This window comes from Hippocampus guttulatus, chromosome 1, assembly GCF_054856545.1.
Source record: "Hippocampus guttulatus isolate MCC_2025c chromosome 1, RoL_Hgut_1.0, whole genome shotgun sequence".
Taxonomy (NCBI): Eukaryota; Metazoa; Chordata; class Actinopteri; order Syngnathiformes; family Syngnathidae; genus Hippocampus; species Hippocampus guttulatus.
This window is the reverse complement of record NC_141261.1, coordinates 5,278,833-5,302,520: the sequence shown is the minus strand read 5'-3', so window position 1 is coordinate 5,302,520 and position 23,688 is coordinate 5,278,833. Positions and strand designations below refer to the sequence as shown.

Below are 23,688 nucleotides of genomic sequence, written 5' to 3'. Positions count from 1 at the left end.
GGGGGGGGGGGGGGGGGGCGGGGGATAGCGAGAGGCCCGACGTTAGCTTGTTGCAGTGTGTTTTATGCCGGGATTGAGACGCAGGTTGGCCCCCCTCAAGTGTTGGACCCCTCCCAACACTGAGGCCGCGCCCACTGCTTCAGGTAAAGATTACTCATACTGTATTTCAGAAAGGTTTGCGTAAAGAAGAAAGGGAAGCCCTACACTTCACTTGCCTTCACAAGTGAAAATGCAATTACATATGCATATAAAGGTTTCTACAGTACATATGCATCAGGGTGCATATATAAAAAATATATATTTACCTGCATGTGGTCTAGATTCAAGTGCAAATGAGCATGGAAAAAAAAAAGACCATTCTTTAAACTTTCCAAGCAGTGAGAGTGAATGAATAGAAACAAATCACTTCATTCAACACTTAACAAAGTAGGCTACATATAGATTTCCATCCATCAATCCATTTGATCTATCCCAGCTGACTTTGGGCGAATGGTGTTGTCTACCTTGGATTGGTCACAAGTCAGGCGCAGAACACATAGACAAACAGCCATTCACACTGCCATTTACACTACCATTCACACCTATGGACATTTTAGAGCAGGGGTCTCAGACTCATTTTGGTCAGGGCCACATGGGTGTGATGGTTTCCCTCAGAGTTCCATTTTGACTGTGAAAACCATACAAATGTACTGTTTAGTCTTGGTGACATTGACATCACGAAACCCACACTGCACTGTGTAAAATATAAACAACGCCATTGTGATAGGACAGAAAACGTTGGAAACCAACAGCGAATCTGAATTTTCCCATTTGAGTCAGAACGGTCATAGCATATTTGGATGGCACGTACTAGTACCTACTTATATCTACATGTGTGAAAACCATGAATGTGCGACATTCAAGCGGATGTTCAGTAGCAGTTCCATAGCTGTTGGATGGCTAGCACTTACAAATGAAAGGGTGTTTGCAAATATATGCCGGACCTGAGAGACAAACTAGCTTAGCACTAAACTTGGATGTGGCTAGTATGACACAATGCAGATGGATTTAAAATGGGACCAAAGAGAAAAAACATCAAGTGTGTCGTTGGCCAGGGTATACACGGGATCGTGGATGTTGAAGTAAGTTATTTTAAACTAAAAAGGAAAACCTTTCCGTGCGTTGAGACACTGCATCGACGTATAGGCTATGTTCTGATGCCATCAAATGAGATAGCTAAATATTGAAATTTCAGCATAATTTTTTTTTGTCAAAATTTCAGCATAATTTTTTTTTTTTGTCAAACTGAAAACAACAAACCTATTTACCAAGTAACTTGAACTACATTCACTTGATCTGTTTTAGCCACATAACGTGATCCAGTGGGCAAGATTGGGACCCTGGGCCTTAGGTTTGACATGTGTGATTGAGAGTCTTCAGTAAACCAAACATGCATGTTTTTGGAATGTGTGACAGACGGAGTACCAGGAGCTAAACCACGCGAGCATACCATGCGAGAATGGGCAAAGTCCAGATAGGAGGGCCTGAGCCAAGATTCTAACTCAGGATTTATTGACTGCGAGGGAGACCACTAGGTTAACAATCATAGATGTTTTTTTGTTTTTTTCTGATAGCGCTTGTCCTCATGACGTGATATGGAAGATAGATTGATAAGATAATAATATATTACTATATTGAACTGAAAATGGTGGGGGGCCTCTCATAGTGGAGTGGCCTTTATTTCTAAAAACACATTTAAAGGGAAATTGTAATTTAAAAAATGAATAATAGGACTATTACAGAGAAATGTGGGACATACTGGGCGGGGCCCGAATGTCATTCACAATATCGCAGATGAATGTACCTTGACCAAGCAGTATAGTCGCATTTACCGGTTAAAGAACACACAATACTCTAATGTAAAAGATGAAACTGTTATAATAATCATCATAACATGTTAAAACATCATGGTCTGACATTATCTTTAAAAAAAAAGTGTCATTGTAGGTTTGGACACAACATGCTTAATCATTTATCTATTTGCCATCCGGTGGATCCACCAGTTGGCCTGCACGGTCCAGCCCAGCTGCTCACACATGTCAATCTGCTGAAGGAAATGATCCTCGGCCTCTGCCTCACTCTTGTCCTCCTGCAGCGCCTCCCGCAGGTAGCGCATGTCCTCTACAGCGCTCAGCTCGGGCATGCCCGAGAGGAGCATGAGGGAGAAGAGGGTGACCAGCAGGCGAGAGTGTGCGCGAAGAGCAAGATATGCCTGGGTGCACACGTTCTGTTCAATAAATATACAATGTTCACATTAGTCTCCAGTCATCTATCACACAATGTTAAATTATATTTTATTTTAGAGATTGTCCACATGGCAGAATAGGATTCGTTGATTTCAGCGACGCTCATAATCGATTGAAAGTCTTCCATGAACCAACTAGGCTATTTTTTGTTTGTTTGTTTGTTTTGCAAACAGCAAAGTCAATTTAAGTCATTCAGCTTGCAAATGACCACATGACCAATCCCAGAATCAGGTGAGCTCTGATGATTGTTACCTGAGCCCGAAGGCATTGTCATTTTGAGTCAAACCCTCTCAGATGCATTAGAACAGGTGGATTTGACTGCTTCTTTCATGTTCCACAAATTGGATATTAATCAGAATGGGGGTGCATAGACATATTGTAAGGAAAATATTTGTCTTCACTTCCCATTTAAAGAGAAAAAAGTACAAGGCTCCAACCCAATTACAACAACTCCTGTACATTCATCTTAATGGTGAGTTACTAAATATTGCCCTACGTGAAAATGGTCCATTGTGCAAAAAAAACAAAAGTTGGACAAGTGTTCAGTGATCTGTATGTTTATTTTTGTCGAGCTACTCTTTCAAGAAGCTAACACATGTTTTGGGAAATTGAGTGTACCATGAACCTATGTGGAGTAAACACCAAAAAGGTTTCACTGTTGATTTCAATCAACTGTACAGTTTTTACTGTATTAATGTATGCACGACATCGTTCATGCTCTTTGTGCAAATGAAGGTGCGTATGTCACTGGATGAAAAACAGAGTGTCCTTACCCGGAAACGCTGAAAGTAGAGGCTATTGCCGCCTTTGACCCTTCCCATGACATACAGAAAGTCTGGCGTTAGGACAAATGGCACGCGCTCCCTGCTCACACCGAGGAAGTGCTTCCTGTTGCCCAAGATGTGGCCAAAGTCGATGTGGAACAAATTGCCTAAATAGCATAATCAAAATAGCATTGATTTTTATTTCAAGTCGGATAATTCCTCACATTACATGAAACATGACACATCTGAGGTTTGACTTGGATGGAGATTAAACAGCAACGCTGTCTTTGGTATATTGTACCTTGATCCGTGATCATAATGTTGTCATTGTGACGATCCCCAATGCCTAGTACATATGTAGCCACACAGTAGCCGGCACAGGACTTTACAAACCGATCTACGGTCTTGAAGTGCTGTATGACCGAAAATACAAATATTGTGTGACTGAAACATGGAATTTTTGAAAAGAATCATCGGGCCAAAATTCATTTGCCATTCACAGCCAAGATGAATAAGGCATAGTTAGCAATGTTTTAAATCATTGCTTACGATTTCCTGGAGAGAACACTTGGATTTGAGCCATTCAAAGAGGGCGTCATTCCTGAAGAATCCATTTGTTTCTCCCTGGCTCCTCTGGACTGCAGCGATGGTTGCAGCATCCCTAACAATCTCAATCATGCCTAATAATACATGGAGATTTGATTAATCGGTGGTATATTTTACTTAATACAGTCAGTGTGACAGAAAGCCTCATCTGTAAATCACATGAAAAAAATAACAAGCAGATCATAGAAGGCCAATACTTTACGATATGTTAAAATGGTTTGGAATATTGCTCATATTAAATCTTATTTTTCAAGGGGAAAAAAATTGGTGATATATTCATTGTGGGCCAGACTTTAGACATGTCAGATCTTGATCGTGGATCTGACCCTTTTTTTAAGGGCTTGTCGAGGATTACCTATGTTGTGTCCTGTGGAGATGCAGCCATATGGGACCAGGTTGAGGTGCAGAGACTGCTCTTGCCAGATTGAGTCCATCACTGCCAAAGTCTAAATAGAGACACCGATTTATCCAGAGGGGGAATACATTTAGAGAAATTCAAATCGTGGTGTATACCTATCCGCAACTGTTTGTTTATCTGAGGAGAGAAAGTGGATGATGCACTGACTATTGGGCGTCAGTTTTTTCTCCCCCTTGTTTTCAAATGGACCAATGGGCCTCACCTGAATTACCAGCATGTCCTGTCTGAGGTCATCCCCCTGTTTGAAAATGATCCCAACAGGTGTAGTAGAGGTAGGTTACGGTATGGGCGAGAACTCCAACCACAGTGGTTTCTTCTTTGACGCCATTACCTTGCATTTGTCAAGCTGCATTTCAGAGGGAAATGAGGAGAAATGGTTGTACCAGGGGCAATCAAAATATAGCAATGTACCCAGACTATTTTTTTTTAACTTCAGTAAACAACACAAAAAGCAAAGATGATTAAGTATGTACGTGAGTGGTCAAATTATTTTATGAATAACAATTACAAATGCAGGTCAGTGGCCTAATGACAATGTTACTGGAATATAAACCAGTGGCAGGGTGGGGGGGGGGGGGTGGGGGGGGGTGCTAAAAGACATATTATATCAACGTGTTTCCTTGACACCATTTCCTATTGAGACAGGGCTTTGGCGGCATCTTCTGGCATTTTAGGGTATTGCAAAAAGAGCACCAAAACGAGAATAGGTGAGCTTTTCAGCAAATATGCGGGGAAAACTCTTTTTTTATATTACATCCATTCAGTAACACTCATACACATCACCAAGGCATATTCAGTGTGAATCACTGCTCAGCCACTCCACAAGTAGACCAGAAAGATGCTTGCCAGAATCTGTCCTACTTTGACCCGGGGATCCAAAGGCAGCAGGAATTCAGTGGGCAGCCTGCTGTCCTGAAGAAATTCTTGAAGTTTTAGAGAAGCTGTAATGAAACACATTTGAGAAGTGTCTGCTGTGCAAATGATACTGGCAGCGTTAGACCTGATGCATCCCAGTGGGTCTGTTGTCAAAGTTGACAGGTTAGGCGGTCGACTGTTCACAAACCTCTATCACCATGTGTTTCCATCCATTCATTTTCTAGCATTTGTACTCATTAGAGTGGCTGGTGAGCTTGGGCCTATTCGTTCTGACTTTGGGCTAGAGGTGAGGTACAGCCTGGACTGGTTGCCAGACAAATCACAAAGCTCAGAAACGCAAAAACTTGCTACAATTTTTTTTCTTGATTTCTGTTCAAATCTAGTCATAGCAATAACAATACCGTAATCAAATGCAGGGATAATTCTGTGCATTGATGGCGTGATTATTAGGGTTCCACACGGAACAAATGCGGTAAGGGATAAGAAGTGATTCATGCCTACTCCTCAAGCCAAACATCTGGAGCACTATTTTCACAGACATACATATTCTGCACTCAGCATAAAAACTGGCACATCTTCATTTCCGTGCCGGGGCAAGTTTAGTTTACGGCAGGGGTGTGAAACTCATTTTTGTCGTGGGTCACATTTTAGTGACCATTTCTCTTGGAGGGCCGTTATGACTGAAACCACATAAAAAAGTCAATAATAATGGGTTATTCAACTATTGTTTAAGTTACTGTAATGATGGGTTTGGTAACAGCAAAATGCTTACGATATGTCTCTTATTTATTACAAATGAAATTTGAAATCTTAGAGATTTTAGCAAGCATCATGGAAGTTGGCATGTTTGATTTGCTTTCGCTGGCCACATAAAATGATGTGGTGGGCCAGATCTGGCCCCCAGGGGCCTTAAGTTTGAAAACTGTGGTTTACAGTGTTTGGGAATTTGGCAGACACGTGCTGACAATCTGGTGACAGAAAGAAGACTACACTCAAACCGGACGAAACTAGGTCTAAGTTGTGGCGCACATCATATAACAGGATTTTGGTGGATTTGATGTGAAGTGCAGGAAGACAGATTCTGCACTGCACTGATATGTGTGGTGGATATCATCATATTTCATTCATAAAAATAACCACAATAATCGTATTCCCTCTCCCTCTCTCAGGTAGGGCAGACCAGCAACTTTAGAAGCTAATTTCACCTGTCTACAAGAATCGAACGCCACACCTGAAGGAGGAATGTCCCTTTTTTCAGGGTAGGCCTTCTTAATCATGACCGCAGCCTCCTGAAGAGTGTCCACAGCCTGCACCTGTTGAACGAAGCCATCCAGCATGGCCTGACCACAGCCCAGCAAGTAGGCCTCCAGAAGCACTGCCATACGCTGACGGAAATACAGGCAGGACGTTACCTCGCCACGCACGTACCAGAAGAAGAAGTGGCCGATCCGCTTGCTCTGCAGTAGAGTATGAATCGGTACGATAAGTGAGTCACACCGAGTCTCGTCACCAATAGAGTGAGGGCACATACGACCCCGGTACAAATAAGGTCCCCACAAACCACGTTTTTATTGGATCACATCACATTCTAAAACTGCTCACTTCACAAATTACACGAGCGATTGCCTTCCTTTTGTCAATTGCTATTCACACTGCTTGATGTTGCTCTGAGCAATTATTCAAAGAGGCATCTTCTACAAAAGAATTGTCGAAGGAGTCGTGAAGACATACCGTCGTGAGAATGTACCCTTCCAACCTGAAAAATTTGGAGCAAGGTTGCTCAACAAATGATTACATTAAGGGTCTCATTTTTAGCCAGACCACTTTCATGAATTTGTTTTAGAAAATAATTGTCAGATTTTCATTCATTTTCTTTAATTCTGTGACCAATGCACTTTTTCAGAAGTTGTTTTTAACAGAAGAATACCAACAATTTTGTCCATATGTGTATCAATTGTAAGCACAATGTTTGAGCCAATTGTCACTCACCCTCAGGGCTCTCTGGATAAGGTACCGAGCAAGGAAACTGTCATGGTAAGGTTCCACTTTGATGGTCTATGTAAATAAAAAGTATGTACATTTATTCACATCGCTAACTCTAAGCCTCAATGTCCACAGCTTGCAAGTGCCCTGTTTATGAAAATGATCTGATAGAGTGTGGAAATACACCAACCTGCACCAACTGCAGTAAATACTTCAGAACACTATCGTTGGAGAGGCTCTCCAGTCTCTGCACCGCTAATCTTCTGACTGTCTCATCAGCAAAGTCCATGCTCAACAACTCCAGGGCCACGGTCACATCCAGCTCTGTCAAGTCCCAGTTTGCCAACAACAAGTGGACTTCTTCAACCGCTCTGCTGTTGGTCCAATCTACAGTGCGAAGGAACTGGGGTAGATTAGGACCACAGCAATCATTTGTTTCCTTTAATCTATTTAGACAAGCCTTGATTGGACAGAAGCTTTGAGGGGCAGATATTGAGGTCCCAGGTTCATTTCCTTCACCTTGTACTGGTTTGAAGGAATCGGTGTTGGGTACAGAGACAGGAGCAGATTTGCTTTGAGAGATGCTAGTATTGGGAGTACCAGAATATCCATTGGGGCTAATGCTGGTTGGGAGAACCACGGGGAAACTGTATTGGTCAAGAAGAAAGCTGATTGCCATTGCGTTTGATGAGTCTGGATTAGTAGCACTGGAAAGTTTATCAGCTTGGCAAGTGATTATCTCATCATCACTGTCATGGTTGGACCACATGTGCAATGTGAAGCATCCCTGGCTGAGGACTGACCTGGCAGAAAACGAAATCAAATCAGGTGTCAACAAAAGAACAATAATATATTACAGAATTACAGAACACACCCCTTAAAATGTTTTTCTCTATATTAGCCCAAAATGATTCGCTACTTGCGGCAGGGCTGAGTCCCTCTACCCTGTAAATAGGGTTTCTCCTATGGGGTCATTACTCATGGCTCTTTTTAAGTTAGGATTTTTTAAGACCTCCCTCTATCAAAGATACACATCAATTTTTTTCGCAATACTTTTCCAGTTGTCTGGTATAAAGTCAACAAAATTAAAGTTAACCAAGCTGTTGGTGATGGTAGTAAACACTTCTGACCTGTAATCAATCAGGAGAAGATTGACAAAGTAGAGCACCTTTGCCTTCCCTTTCTGCAGGTCTACCGTTTTGGAGACTGGGGTTGTAGGCGACTTAGAATCTTTATTTGGTGACACCTTTGTGTCGTCACTCCCAGGGGGCGTGTCACAACTGCAGGCATTAATGGTAAAGCCCAACTTGACTCCACGAGGTAGGTCCTTAAGGAGCACGTCAAAGCACAGCCACTCGTTCCACAATACTTCCTCTGTGAAGAGTTTGGGAGGTGAAGACACCGAGGAGATAACCGAACTACCAAATATTATAGCTGCTTCTACATAGACCGATCGAGAGGCTTTGTTGGGAAACGTCGGGATATCAATGCCGAGAAGTTTGACACGGAATTTCCTGTCGCACTCCCACAAGGATATCATGTAGATGTCTTCCACATCCTTCCCTTTGAGGCAGAGTTCTTCATGGGAACGGAACGAGGCATCGAAAGCATCAACAAGTGGCGAGTCCTCCAAGTGGACCGTCTCTTGAACAAGCTGAGAGATGGGGATTACGGACAGGTGGAGACCTTGACTTTCTTTCAAGCACTGTCGCACCCAGAGGAAATCTTTTAGAGGGTAGTCCCCGGACAAAAACTCTTCCCTTCCTGTCACCTTTAACACCAAGGTGTCTGAGATTTCACGCCTCTCTTGTGCCATCACCCTTCGAAAAAATTGAAGAAGGATATCAGGTGTGGCACTGAAATCCACACGTATACTGAAACTGATCTGGTCCATGTAATGTAGGGTAACAGAGAGTTTTCTATTTAGCAAGTGCTTTAAGTCATTCGGGACTGGGGTGTTTGCTACCCAAGGCTCCGTGTTGTACAATGTGTCATCCCGATTTCTTAGCTCTTGGTTTCTGGAAGACGCCAGTTTCCTGCGGGTGTATGCGAGTTCACAGTGTTTGTCCGATGCCTCTTTTTCCAGATCGTGCCCGATCAAGAAGGCCAGAAACTGATTCCGTTTATGTTTCACCTCACAGTCGACCGCCACCGTCTCCTTCAGCACAATGTGGGCTGTTAGAAGGACATCGTCATCATACCACCGTGGCATATCAAGTGTCCTGATGATCTGAGAATCGTCATAGGCCTCATACCAGTCTTTTCCCTTGGAAAATAGTACAGTGTACCTTTCGGGATCCAGTATTGCAGATGGATCTGGATGGCAGTTCTGCACCTGAATGCACAAAATTCACACCGTTTTAAACACTGTGATATTTGTGACATTGTAATGGTGTTCTTATAGCTCAATGACGTGAGGGTCTTTTCAAAAATGTATAAAAACAGCCTTGTTGGCAGATATGTTGCTTTTCCTCATTTTTAATTTTACTGTTTTGTGCTTTCTACCGTCCTTGTTACTGATTTATTGCTTTATTGTATATATGATAGTTGCTCCCTGTACAGCAGGGATGTCCAAAGTCGGTCCTCAAGGGCCGCTGTACTGCCTGTTTTCCAGCTCCCCCAGGATCAATGCACCTGATTCAAATCATAAGGATCGTTCTAATGCTGCTTCAGAGCTGGCTGATGAGCTGATCATCTGAATCAGGTGTGTTGCAGGCGGGAGAGCTGTAAACAGGCAGGACAGTGGCCCTCCAGGCCTGAAGCTGGACATGTCTGATGTACAGCACTTTGTATGCAGCGATGGCTGTTTGAAAGTGCTCTATAAATACAGTTGAGTTGAGTTGAGAATTTATTGCTGGCCTCCTAAGATGTGAAATGGTTATAAAAACACAAAGAAACAAAAAAAGGTCAAATAATTACAGGTAAATGAAAGTTTTTTAATTTAATCTATCTTCTTTCATTCAAAAGTCACAGTGACCATATTTCCTCAAATTGTGACTTCTACTCTTGTAGATTGCTCAAATAATTGTGGTGTCACTCATTTGACAAAAAGGCCGCAACTTTTCCCACAGGAAATAAAAGGGTGGGGACTCTGAACACCTCAATTCTTTTATGACGCCATTGTGAGTTTGAGGGTTGCTGTGCCACGTTTGCATGTTCTCCCAGTGTGTTGTGTGTTGTGTTTTCTTCCTCCCACATTCCAAAACCATGCATATTAATTGAAGACACTAAATTGACTATATGTGTGAATGTGAGGGGTCAAAATTTTACTTAAAATGTGTTACAAGTAAACATATCCATTGTTTCTTATGGGAGAATGTAGACGCTAATTATCCCATGAATGTTTGACCTCAACCTTATATGTATGCAATTGCACCCCACAAAAAAAGGACATGAATATATGCTTAAGTGACATACCTGCATAGAGATGTACATCCTCAACTCGTGTACAGTGCATCGAGCAGGAAGGATCACTGACACCATCTCCCCATCTGTATGGTCACCAATGGGGAGCCTCGAGCCAGATCGAAACTCACAGATAAACTTCAACTTGTCCTCTGATCGTTTTTGGGTCCATGCGAGTGAGTTGGCAGCAAGTGGACAGAGGTCCATTGAAGATTGATTGTCCAACAAAAAAAAGTCAATTCATGTAAAACACAGAAAAACACAAAGAGTAACACAAGTGTCACCTTTGACTAGTTTGTTGATGGCGTGGCTTCAATTCAAATTGTGAACAGGTGCTGTCAAGGTGGCTGTAACTTTGTTTTCGTGTGTTCCCCTTTTGGGCATTTACAATATAGTCACTTCTTCATTCACGTACGTCGTAACCGAGAAATACAGCCATAGGCAAGAATTATTTCCCTTTTTGTATCATTTGCATTTTGAATGCTGATATTTAAGAATCTGGTCCACAAACCTCTCAAAATATTTTTTTCACAGCAAGTTGTCACAGCATTAACAGAATGAGAAATATAATGTAAAAAAGATCAACAAACAGCAACTTAAGGAGGGTATACACAGGCTTATTTTGAACCTAATTACATATTTTAGTTGATTACGAGAAACACCACACAATCATGATGAAGAAATAAAAGGCATGTTGTCATACTGCTCTTATCATGTGTGGTACTCAAGTCTCCTCCACCAGACACGTTATCTGTCATAGTACCAAAACTGACCTGTGCAACGCAGGACGACGCCACATGACATCCAGACTGCTGGAAAATGTAAAGAAAAAGAAATAGTAGGAGAAGAAAAAAAATTGGGCACGTTTCCTCATCCGGTAGCCACATTGCAGTTACAAATCTTTCTTCATGTCATTTTTATTTTACCGCCTTTGAAGATATCATTAAAAACTAAGAAAAAGAAAAAGGTTGTCAGTTTGTCGACGACTACTACTACTACTACGTTGTGCTATGCCGCTGTGTGGATGCCCTGTGGCGCCGTGCTACCTCTCCTCTGTCAATCTCGGTACTCTGACAGATATCGTGTATTTGTGGTGTGCTGTGTTAGTCATCTCAAGCTCATCACACACGATAAAATCATGTTTGAAAATGGATTAACTTGTTAAAATCAGTGCATGCACCATGCTGGAGAAACAGCTCGCTCATGCGCTCCTCGCCAGACAGCGATGCAGGCATATCTCCCACCTTATTTAGAGCGTGTTTTTACAGAGGCCTCAGCTGCTCCCCAAGAGGGGAGTGGGGCAATGTCCGGAAATAGAAAGGATCAGTGGAAGGTGTAATGAGAAGGGGAAAGATGACCAAAATTCTGATGAAAAAAAAGACTTTTTACTTCACTTATTTGAATTTCTCCGGGGAACAATTTACATGTTCTCACTCATTTTTAACAATAGTTTCCTGTCAGCAGGAGGGAAAGTGGAAGGAAGAGAACGTTGACAGTCAGCTGTTGCTGTCAGTCGGTCAATCTATGAGGGGAGGGCAAATAAATTGAACAGCATGGAAGGTGCTCAGGGTGATGACTGAGAAGAGGAGATTCAAGGCAGCTGGAAAGAGAGAAGTGGGCGGATCAAAATACAGAGAGAAGAGAGAGGATCGTAAAAGAAGACGTACTCCTTTCCGATAGAAGAGAGACAATAAGTATGGCTGCCAAGGGACATGGATGTAAACATAGTGATTAAGTGTACTTAAAAAAAAAAATCATTTGTTGAAGCATGCTGCATAATAAGCATCTTGAAAGCCTTGCCCAGTTAAGTATAAAGTTTACATGAGCAAACGTTTTTGAGTCAATCCAGAATCAGAGGATAATTTAAGCAACAGTACTGTATTTAAAAAAAATAAATAAAAAACGTAACTAGTGCACTTTAAAACAGGCACTGCTGCATGCAAAGGAACAGGGAAGTGGCTGTAAATAAAGTAATAGTTCTCCTGCCCGATTTTTGTATCGAGGTGAGTACCCCAGATAGTAAGAAGTATTTTCCTTGATGATTAATAATCCTCCCTCTGGCTCTCTTCAGAAACACTCAGCAATCATCCGCACATTCCCCGGAAGTGTGAACTCGATGGATGAATAAAAATTCCAAAATGACTTTAGACGCATTGATGTCAGTTTATACATTTTTTTCAGGGTGGTCTCACATTCCTGCTCAGTGCGGCTTTTGTTACCATGATAACCGGGGGCAGAGACTGATCAATACAACTCAAGAGGCTTGTAGTTCTGAAAGCAGAACCCAGAGTATTGGCCAAAACGCAAAAGGTTCAGAAAAGCATTTTACACGTGGAGGCAGAACTTCATAAACTACTACTACTACTACGACTACTACTACTACTAAGATAAGATAAGATATCCTTTATTAGTCCCACACTGGGGAAATTTACAGCCTCCAGCAGCAAGAATGTAGGCAGGAAGAAGAAGAAAAAACAAACAAACACCGTCCAATTAAGTGCAATATAAATACAAAATGGATAAATCGCAGTGCTATTTACAGTTGTTTTCCACATCATTCAATTATTAAATATTATTGTTGCTATTTTTTATTCAGCAGCCTGACAGCAGTTGGTAGGAACGAGCGTCTGTATCTCTCCTTCTTGCAGCGCGGGTGTAACAGTCTCTGGCTGAAGGAGCTACCTAGTGCTGTCAGGGCGGGCTGGAGAGGGTGGGAGGGACTGTCCATCATAGCTTTTAGCTTAGTTAGCATCCTTCTGTTGCCCACCTCCTCCAGAGTGTCAAGGGAGCAACCCAGGACAGAACTGGCCTTCCTGACCAGTCGCTCCAGTCTCTTTCTGTCCCGGGCTGAGATGCTGCCTGACCAGCAGACAATGCCATAATGGATGGCCGAGGCCACCACCGAGTTATAGAAAGTCTTAAGGAGCGACCCCTGAACCCCAAAAGACCTCAGTTTCCTGAGTAGGAAGAGTCGGCTCTGTCCTTTCCTAATCAGGTTGTCCGTGTTTGTAGACCAGTCCAGTTTGTTGTTCAGAAGAACACCTAGGTACTTGTAGGAGGTCACCCTCTCTATGTCCATACCCTGGATGTTCATCGGTGCCGGTGAGGACTGTTTCCTGCAGAAATCTACAACCAACTCCTTAGTTCTCCTAGGGTTGATCTGGAGGAGATTCTGCTGGCACCAGTCCACAAAGTCCTTCGTCATTCCCCTGTACTCCCGATCGTCCCCCTCTGTAATGAGGCCAACAATCGCAGAGTCATCGGAGAACTTCTGAAGGTGGCAGGTTGGAGTGGCGTGTCTGAAGTCCGAGGTGTAGAGGATGAACAGGAATGGAGCCAGAACAGTCCCCTGCGGCGCTCCAGTGCTGCAGAGAAGCCTGTCCGACTCACAGCTCTGCAACCTCACGTACTGCGGCCGATTTGTGAGGTAGTCAGTGATCCATGCTGTGAGATGGTGGTCCACTCCGGCGTCCTGCAGTTTGCCTCCCAGCAAGTTGGGCTGGATGGTGTTGAAGGCACTGGAGAAATCAAAGAACATGATTCTCACAGTGCTCCCAGCCTTCTCCAAGTGTGACAGCACTGAGTGGAGGAGGTAGATAATGGCGTCTTCCACGCCGATGCCAGGCTGATAGGCAAACTGCAGCGGGTCCAGTGCCGGGCTAACCAGCGGTCGAAGGTGGGCGAGGACGAGTCTCTCCAGCGTCTTCATCAGGTGAGACGTCAGCGCCACCGGTCTGTAGCTGTTCAGCTCCTTAGGGTGGGGGGTCTTGGGCACCGGGACCAGGCACGAAGTTTTCCACAGCTGTGGAGTTCTGCCCAGCTTCAGGCTCAGGTTGAACATGTGCTGGACAATGTCACACAGCTGGTCAGAGCAGGTCCTGAGGAGCCGGGAACTGATCTTGTCTGGACCTGCTGCCTTCCTCACATTCATCTTCCTCAGTTGGTTCCTCACCTGCTCTGTTGTGACGGACAGGCAGGAACCAGGTGACAGACTGGGTTGATGAGAGCTGGTCGAAAGAGGAGGGGGAGGAGAAGAAGTCCTCAGTGAGAGTGGTTGCAGTTGGTGGTTGGGGGAAGGGACAGACGACTGGTCGAAACTACCATATGCGTATGGACCCACGACCACTTCAAACCACTTCAACTACCGGTACTTCATTCAAGTACAGTACAGTCAAGTATAAGATGCTAATCAGAAACTAACACGTTTAGCTAATGCTACTCTGCAACAAAACTCAATGCAGCTCTGCTTTACATTTGGATGTGACATCATAGCAAGGGGCAGCACGGTGATCAACTGTTTAGCCCATCTGCCTCACAGTGCAGAGGTTCCAGGATTTGATTCCTGTGTGGAATTTGCATGTTCTCCCTGTCTCCCAGCTACTCCGATTTCCTCCCACATTCCAAAAACATGCGTGGCAAGCTAATGGAACACTTTAAATTGTCACTAGGTGTCAGTGTGAGCGCAAATGGTTGTTCGTCTGTGTGTGCCCTGTGAGTGGCCGGCAACCAGTTCAGGGTGTCCCCCGCCTACTGGCCGAAGACAGCTGGGACAGACTCCTGCACGCCCGCGACGTTTGTGAGGATAAGCGGATTAGAAAATGGATGGCTGGATGGATGAACTAGGCAGACAACAGCAGACTGGTTGTTTAACCGGACACTTGCACACGTTTTGGACAGGCGCTTCAGAGACCAATTTTTTTCCCTTTGTTTCCCAAGCCAGTAGCAAGTACATTGTCCATAACCTTTCACACCCAGAAGTCAAGTACACACAAAAAACTACACTCTACAGCGTACACTTAAGCTTTGTGGCTGATTGACATGCTAACTACGAGCTGCATGCCTGCTGTTCTATTTGTCTACTTGTTGAAAGAGGGAGAAGCCAGACGGCATGAGAGCTGGAGATGTTGTACACCTGTTTGAAGAGCAACAATCCACTTGCGCTCGATCTTGAGTTACTGGTACACATGTCACAAAGTGCAAGATGAAGCCCGAAGCCGTGAGGACGGTCAGAGAGATGGACTCCCGGGTCGAGCAAGAGGAGGGGGTTAGAGAATCTGAGCATGAGGGGTGGGGAGGCGTTAATCTAAAGTGTGATGTCAGGGTTCCATCGCCAGTGAAGTGCCCAGTTGATCCTCTGCCAAAATAACCTCGACTTGACTGATGCTTGCACCATCTTTCCTTTTTTTTAAATCAATGTCACAGAGATGATCCGTTGTCTAAATATGGGGGATTGGATTGGACACATGGGGACGTCCGTCAAGAGATTGTAAATCGGCACCTACGAATTTGATTGGCCGCCTCTGGCCCAATCCTGGTCATTTTCAGGGAAAGTTTCACAGGATGCGAGGGTACTTATGTGAGCGAGGGGAACAGAGTGACTCCTCTATCCCACCCGTGTAGCAGGGAGACATCCTTTCTCAGCCAGTCAACTGTTTTTTGGGGGTGCTTGTTTGCACAACAGCTGGTCGCCATGGTAAGAACCTGAGTATTCGGGCCTTTTCTCTTATTGGTGTTGAGGATTTTGGCGTTCGCCTGGAGAGGATACAGGAAAGATGTGCGAAGATGGAGATAACCCTCTGAGCAAGCGGACATGCTCAGAGAGAGAATTTCCGGATTTCTTTTCTAAAGTGTTTTCTTTCAGGAAGTTTATTGTAGGGAGATGACGATGCCGCCATGTGGCGCCCGCTTCCAAAAGGAAAAGATCACTTTCCTAACTTTTGCTCTCCTCTGCGAGGTTTTCATCTGCTTTTTGCATCGTGCTGTATGGCAGCTAAACCCGATATGATGGATATTTCGATTCGAGCCAGCCGCACTAAAGATAGCGTCACGCACACAGGCTGAGTAAATTGAGACAGACACACGGCCTTTTCCGAGTGTCCTAATTTAGGACGTTCACCTTGACAAAAATCCTCCTCAAATCCTTCCTCAAGTCTCGTTTTAAAAATAGCTGAGCCTCAAGGATTTGTGTGCGTGGCCACATGCTAAGATACTGACGATGCTCCGTCAAGAGCCAGAAGAGAGGCAAACGTGAACAGTTCGTTCTCCTCATGATAAATTTAGCTTTTTTGTTTTTGAACTACTTGTAGGGAATACATTTTTTTTCAACATGTTTTCCAAAAAGTGTTCCAAAAATGCCAATGATGCTAAACTTGACACGGCAAATTTGTAAAATGACTGCAAATTGGCAGTATAAATAAAAGTGTCAGATTTATATGTACAGTATATGAGCGCTGTAAAGTTCGGACTTTAAGATGCTGCTTTGTTTCCCAGTTTTAGCAACTGTGGCTTAAACAAAGGTGAAGTTTATTTGGCAGATTTTCCCTAACCCAGGAGTGTCACATTCTCATCAATTCTTAGCTTTAACTACGGTACTCATCAAAATCAGGTTTCTGAATGCATTTACCGGTAGCATAGTCCTCAGAACTCTGCCAGTTCACATCTTCATCATGGTGAAAACAACAAATACTTTTTTTGCGGCACGAGCAATATTTTCACTTATACTTTGTGTTGTTTCCACTTCATTTCCTATCCATAACTTAAGCTAATTTTGTTTTCACTTGTATCTCTATTCATTCTGCCTTCCCTGAAGGTGCAGTATTTACTTACTCAGATCATCAACGACACCCCAAACGAGATGCAAAGTTCTCGCTTCACTCTGTTTATTTGATATACGGGTTAACTAGAAGTATTTTCAAAAGACTATCGCTGCCATTATCATTAGCCTAACATCAGTACACTAGCTTAATGATAATATCCAATAAGAAAATACATAGATGTGCTTATGGAAATAAGCATCATTTTAAAGCATCAAACAACCTTTTCTTTATTTTTTCCTCACAACCGACAGTACTTACAGGCATACAGTTTAATGTGATTCTCTGTTGAGAACTGCTGGAGTTTAGCTTGAGCGTTCGTGTAGTTTGCTATCGCTACTTCTTGACATGTTCGATTAACTCTACTTGTGCCATGAGGGGACAGCACAATATGTGTAACCAGTGCTGCTCATGTGTGAAATTTCCAACGTTATTTTATTTATATGCGGTTGCGCTCAATATACCAAATTTTCTGGTAATTTCCTCATTAATGGAAAACCTGGACACACAAGGATGCCCACTTTGAATGCCCTTTACTGTTGAATAAATTATAATATAACATAATAAGAATATGATCATTGCTATGTGTTTTCTGCTATGTTTTGATTTGTTTTTTGAGGGGAGGTCAGTATGCGATGAACATACTTATGTACACCATTGGGCCAGATACACTGAAATGTATTTTTATTTAATGTAGTATATCTTTGGTCAGTATAAAAAAAAACCAATAATAATCATAAATTAGATCATCTGAACAGCTGCAAGTACAGTGTAAGATGATGTGGATGATATGACGGAGACACAAGAGGTTACGTTACGTAAACGTATTACGTATTACCTAAACATTTCTGCATTGTCAACGAATAAAAATGTAATTGTTCAGATTTAAATCAACATATCTCTGACTGTGTAATGTACTTACATTCTACAATTATAGACATGATAACACTAACTTCAATGTGTTATAGTTCTTTAAACAATAGACAAAATGCTCATCTGTAGACGTCATGAACCGAATATACTTAACAGGCTCATAAAGATATATGGTATTTTGAATACTAATAATTCTGATAATGCGACATGAACATGACTCTATACAAACCTGACTCAAATGCACCTTACAAAATTAGTGGTAATACTGCCTAACACCCTCGGAGAGAACATGCAGGGCCGCTATTGTTAGCGCACATTGTTTGCATAACTGTTCTATGATGTTATAAATCTATTTGAGTGAGTGATAAGTTGTTCCTATTGTGACTTTTTTTTTTCTTCTACTGTTGATGTTTAACGTGCCAAATCATAAGGAAGACAATCGTGTTTCCCCCACAACTGTTTGGAGGAGGTGCTGGTAGTGCCCTGCAATTAGTCGCATGATCAGAAATGAAAATCGGATTGGACCATTTGCCTCCATGGACAGATGGCAAAATGGCCTTCTTCAATAATGTCGTTCTGAACATGGACATTCTACAGAGGAAGAGCAAGGTTCAAACCCTGAACCTCAAAATTATCAGGGACACATACTAACCACCAGTACCGTGCTGCCTGCTTGTGTTACATTCTATTAAATTCCAACTTTTTTCTTCTTTTTTTTTAAATTAGCTTTCTTGCCGCCAAAATGTCAGTGATTTTCAAACTTTACCACTCGTACCACTCATGGTACACAAACTCCCTCTAGTGGTCTAGGAAACAATTACCAAATTGTAGTTCAGTACTATTGAACTTTTCAGTACAAACATGAAATCTTTGTTTCATTTTGATGACCACCTCGGTCTACTGTTCTACTGAAATTTGTGATGGTGGCACTGATACATTTATTTTTTTTCAGGTTTTACTTTGTGTAAAAGGTTTGATAACTGCTGGTATACAGAATTTAATGGCACACCATACACTTATGTATATGTATAATAATCAGTCTATTTAAGCTTTGCTGTAATGATTGTTTCCAGTCAATATGTTGTGAGTTCTTTCTCTTCTTCGTATTAACTCGTTTGCCTTATTCTTAAAAGCCCACTGACGCTCAAAGTGATGCCCGCTCCTTCCTCACTGAGGAGATGATTGCAGGTTAGTCTTTGCCGGCGTACTGTGTATGGATGCGATTTTTTAATGCTGAAATATCCCTTTTCAACACCGTCCTGTTTTGTGTCTAGAGTTCAAGGCCGCCTTTGACATGTTTGACACTGATGGCGGCGGTGACATCAGCACCAAGGAGCTGGGCACGGTGATGAGGATGTTGGGACAAAACCCCTCAAGGGAGGAGCTGGATGCCATCATTGAGGAAGTAGATGAGGATGGTGAGGAATTGAATTGTGGTGATTTGCACAACACTGCAACCAACAACCACAATAAAACACACACAGTTTTGCCAAATGAAGACCTCACTGAACAGTATTATCGGTGTAAAGGCAAATATGCAAATATGGCCCCGACAGCGGTGAACACTGTGTCATGAGAGACCTTTACCAATCTCTGTTCATTGGTTCAAAAATGTTTTACTACCTACAAATAATGTATTATTTCCACTATCTACAGTATGCCAGCGACATTCATTAACGCTCAGAACAATTCAATGTTCTTCTTCGAGACACTAGAAAATACAATTAGGCTGTATATCCACCTGTTGCCGTTCATATGAAACAATACAATACCGTAAGCTTTCAGATGTTTCAATTTCTTGAGCCGTTAGGTGCTGTGAGATGATGTGCAGCCGAGCCCTGCACCTGCTTGTAAACTTCCCCCCTCTCGGTTTCTTGCATCCTCTCCACAGGCAGCGGTACCATTGACTTTGAGGAGTTCTTGGTCATGATGGTGCAACAGTTAAAGGAGGACCAGGCCGGGAAGAGTGAAGAGGAGCTCTCTGAATGCTTCCGTATTTTCGACAAGTAGGCCACCCGGCGTATTTCCCACAATTAAATTCATCTATCATGTGTCTTGACTGCTGTTTTGGTGAGCAGCAGAGATCAAATAGGCACAGCAGTCAATTCTTGAATGAGCGTGTGCGAATGACATTGTTGATAAAATGGGAAAATGAACTGAAACCGTTGACTTTTCTACACATTGTATTTCATTTAGATGACATGAGCTTCTCAACGTTATCCTTCACACACAGTGTCTAGAAGCAGTGCAGCCAGGAGAAATGCTACAAAATGAAGACAACAGACAATTTAATGGAAAAAAATATTACAATGCTTATTTTCTATCATCAGGAACGGAGACGGGTTCATCGACCGAGAGGAGTTTGGAGACATTCTGCACATGACCGGAGAGCCTGTCACAGAGGAAGACATTGATGAGATGTTTGGCGAATCTGACAATAACAAGGATGGAAAGATTGATTTCGATGGTAAGTTAGATACAATGGAAATAGATACTTATAGCTATGTACTGTGTTTATTGCTAATATGAGGAACATCCATCCATTATCTCATCCGCTTATCCTCACGAGGGTCGCGGGCATAATGGCGCCTATCCCAGCTGCCTTTGGGCAGTAGGCGGGGTACGCCCTGAACTAGTTGTCAACCAATCGCAGGGCCGCATAAAGACGTGAAACCATTTGTGCTCACAATCCCATGTGGGGTCAATTTGGAGTGTTCAATTAATCTAAACGCCCTGCGATTGGCTGGCGACCAGTTCAGGGTGTCCCCCGCCTAATGCCCGAAGATGGCTGGGATAGGCTCCAGCACCCCCCGCGACCCTTGTGAGGATAAAGCGGATCGGTAAATGGATGGATGGATGGATCAATTAATCTAAACCTAAAGTGCACTCATCTCAAAAATTTTAGCTCACATCACAGGAGACAAAATCGGTCAAGTGATGGCTTGTATCTTGTATTGTCAATACATGCACTTTCCAAGTCTATGAAGTTACATGGTGTGCCTCAGGGTTCAATTTTGGACCCTGTTTAATTTGTACATGCTTCTCTTGGTGCTGTTATCCGGAGCCATCGAGTGAACATCCAAAGCTACACTGATGATGGGCAGGGGTGTATCACTTGTCTCTACCAGTCCAATGAATGATTTTAACTGTATTTTAGACAAAACTAGAACTTTGTCCCTATGAACCAGGATAAAACTAAAGTCTTAGTCATTTGACGTGAGGCCCAGAGAGAGAAACTTTAAACCAAACTACAAGCTCTCTTGTTAAATCCCTCACCACAAGTGCAAACCCTGGGTGTTATTTTAGAAACTGAGCTCAAGCATGTGTGTGCGTTTAAGTGTGCGTATCTATGCCTCAGTGGAGAGCGGCGTCAATTTTATCTATGTATAGTAAGCTCGTATTTGAGTTGTGTGAATTGTTTGATTGATTGATTGACTGATTGAACGATCATTGATTGATTGATAGATTGATTGAGTGAGCTTGCAAAACCCGCGAAGCAATGCATGACCAGATATGGCCTCCGAGTGCTTATTTACTGAAATGATGACTTGACTTCTGACTCCTGTGTTAGCATAGATTAGTGACAGACTTCGGCGTGTTCAAACTTATGTACAAATTCAGGCGACATTCCCGCCATAGGAACGGAACCCCATTGTAAAACGAGAACCCCCCTGTCCTTTGCTTGCGTTGATGTCGATTTGGCAAACCTCTACTGTTTTGTTGGATTGATGGCTTTGATAGTTGTTTCCACTCTTCATTTAGGAGTCTTTGAAGTGAACCTCTTTTACATCGCAACATTATGGACTAACTAATGTTTTTTTAAATTTCTCTCCAGAGTTTTTGAAGATGATGGAGAATGTCCAGTAAAGATCACATTCCCTGGTGACTCTATTTTTGCCCCTAAAAATCAGATCACTGCATTTTTAATTGGCATCATTTTGTTTCGGGGTTAAATACCTTCCACCACGCTGTTCTCATATGAAGCCCGAAGGTCTGGTAAGAATGTCTAAAAATATCCGTCCACCCCTTTTAAGACGAAGACACTTTCCTGCAGCCGGTCCTCAGCTGTCCCTTGCTTGGCAGCTGCTGCTTCTCCTGACATGCTACACCAAGTATTCCCAACAAATCATCCAACTCCTCTTCCATAAGCCGATCCTGTGGTGTCTTCTGAAATAAACCAACCTTTTTCTCATTGGTTGCAAAATGATTGTATCACTTTTTTGTATTGTGCTTTGTAGAAGTCATTCAAGCCCTTCAAACTACCGGTAAGTTAAAGAATAAAATGTATGCCTTGTTGCGATGGGTGAACATAATCCTGTCAGATGGACAGGGTTATTCCCAGACAAGGGAAAAAAAAAGAAGAAAAATTAAATGGTATTTTCCCCTCCATAATGTTATTTATAAATAATTGAATTTAATTAATCAAGCAGTTGTGAAATACAGTAAAAAACAAAAAGACATACATGTCAAAATATAGCAAATGTTTTCCTTTTTTATTTCAATTAAACAACCTTGCAGTGATCTAACAAGATGAATAAATACAAATGAGCAATAAACATATTTTAGCATCACCGGAAACTTAGTCCCAATGAAATAAATAAATAAAAATACAAGTCCAAGATATACTGCTCAAAAAAATAAAGGGAACAGCACTTAAACAGCACTATGCAACTCCATTTCTTTTTTTTTTTTCGACCAGTTAATATGTGCCCAATCAGATGGCGGTGATGCCATGCTTACACGGTTTATAGCTACTAGGGGGCATTTCACCAATTCTTCGGTAAAGATGTTAGAAATCGTGATATGTGTACACTGCTTAATTCCAACTAATTAAAAGGACATTCCGTTTAATCATGAAAAAAACTATAGCTTTTTCTGCCTTAATCAACACTTAACACCCCAAATACCTGAATTTTTCTACTTTGGGGTTCAGAGGTGACATCAGAGCGATGTCACCTCTGTGTTTGTGTAATACATATACTGTATATATATATATAGGGCTGGGATAGGGCGTGCTGGAGCCTATCCCAGCTGTCTTCAGGCAGTCGGCGGGGGACACCCTGAACTGGTTGCCAGCCAATCGCAGGGCACACAGAGATGAACAACCATCTGCGCTCACACTCACACCTATGGACAATTTTGAGTGTTCAATCAGCCTGCCATGCATGTTTTTGGAATGTGGGAGGAAACCGGACTACCCGAAGAAAACCCACGCAGGCACAGGGAGAACATGCAAACTCCACACAAGAAGACCACAGCTGGAATCTATATATTTAAAAGCTTTTGATTGGCCAAAGATAAGTTCGGGGGATGTAATTCGTTCAGTATGTTTGTTATGATGCCATGTTCGTCCAGCATCATACCTTTCAATACATGACATGACATAATTTCTCCACAAAGGGGATGTGTGCATTTCTGTGATATGCCGTGATGTGGCCACTCCCAATTGGCAGCTCATGTCAATTAAACATCAAAATCTTATTTTCAACTTCAAATTGGTGTCAAATTGATGCCACGTACCCGCTGGAATAATATACTGTGGTCTTGGATAAATTGAATTCGAAGTGATTCTTTTTTTTTTTTTGACACTCAACCTTACACCACATTGAACCACACCCTACCACAGTCCACGCCCCAAAAAAAACAACAGGACCCATCATCACGCTCCATGAACCAGGAAGTAGCCTGCAAATTTTACCAAACTAGGACTAAAAACGGTATCAAAGCAGAATTCATAACTACAACTCAGCGAAACATCGCTAAATCTCTCGTCGCCCGCCAGTTTGTGTTGTCACTGTGTGGATCCTTTCACTTCTCATCAGTAAACACAGAAGCGCTGGACATTCTAGCAGTGACTGCTACGTCACTCAGGCTTAGCGAGGAGC

At 42.6% G+C, this 23,688-nt stretch overlaps 2 protein-coding genes across 2 annotated transcripts; one reads left to right on the top strand and one right to left on the bottom strand.

Annotated features, from left to right (window-relative positions):
- Positions 1–1,956: 1,956 nt before the first annotated feature.
- LOC147210141 (phosphatidylinositol 4,5-bisphosphate 3-kinase catalytic subunit gamma isoform) lies at positions 1,957–10,590 on the bottom strand. Its single transcript, XM_086130093.1, is given in 12 exon segments — positions 1,957–2,266; positions 3,059–3,216; positions 3,351–3,462; positions 3,599–3,729; positions 4,011–4,101; positions 4,276–4,419; positions 4,920–5,014; positions 6,181–6,406; positions 6,939–7,004; positions 7,123–7,735; positions 8,063–9,267; positions 10,350–10,590. Coding segments are annotated over 12 exon segments (3,291 nt in total). The 5' UTR covers positions 10,545–10,590; the 3' UTR covers positions 1,957–2,011.
- A 5,069-nt stretch (positions 10,591–15,659) lies between these two features.
- LOC147210140 (troponin C, skeletal muscle) lies at positions 15,660–22,007 on the top strand. The gene is made up of 6 exons (XM_086105682.1): positions 15,660–15,810; positions 18,937–18,991; positions 19,078–19,221; positions 19,695–19,809; positions 20,134–20,270; positions 21,639–22,007. Exons 1-6 carry the CDS (start codon positions 15,808–15,810, stop codon positions 21,668–21,670), a joined length of 486 nt encoding a protein of 161 aa, XP_085961808.1. The 5' UTR covers positions 15,660–15,807; the 3' UTR covers positions 21,671–22,007.
- The last annotated feature ends 1,681 nt before the right edge of the window (positions 22,008–23,688 follow it).

What these genes read in the sequence shown, in the direction of transcription:
- LOC147210140 (XM_086105682.1), top strand. An exon ending in CACTGAGGAGATGATTGCAG is followed by an intron (nt 18,992 to 19,077) that starts GTTAGTCTTTGC and finishes TTTTGTGTCTAG; the next exon opens with AGTTCAAGGCCGCCTTTGAC. An exon ending in TGGAAAGATTGATTTCGATG is followed by an intron (nt 20,271 to 21,638) that starts GTAAGTTAGATA and finishes ATTTCTCTCCAG; the next exon opens with AGTTTTTGAAGATGATGGAG.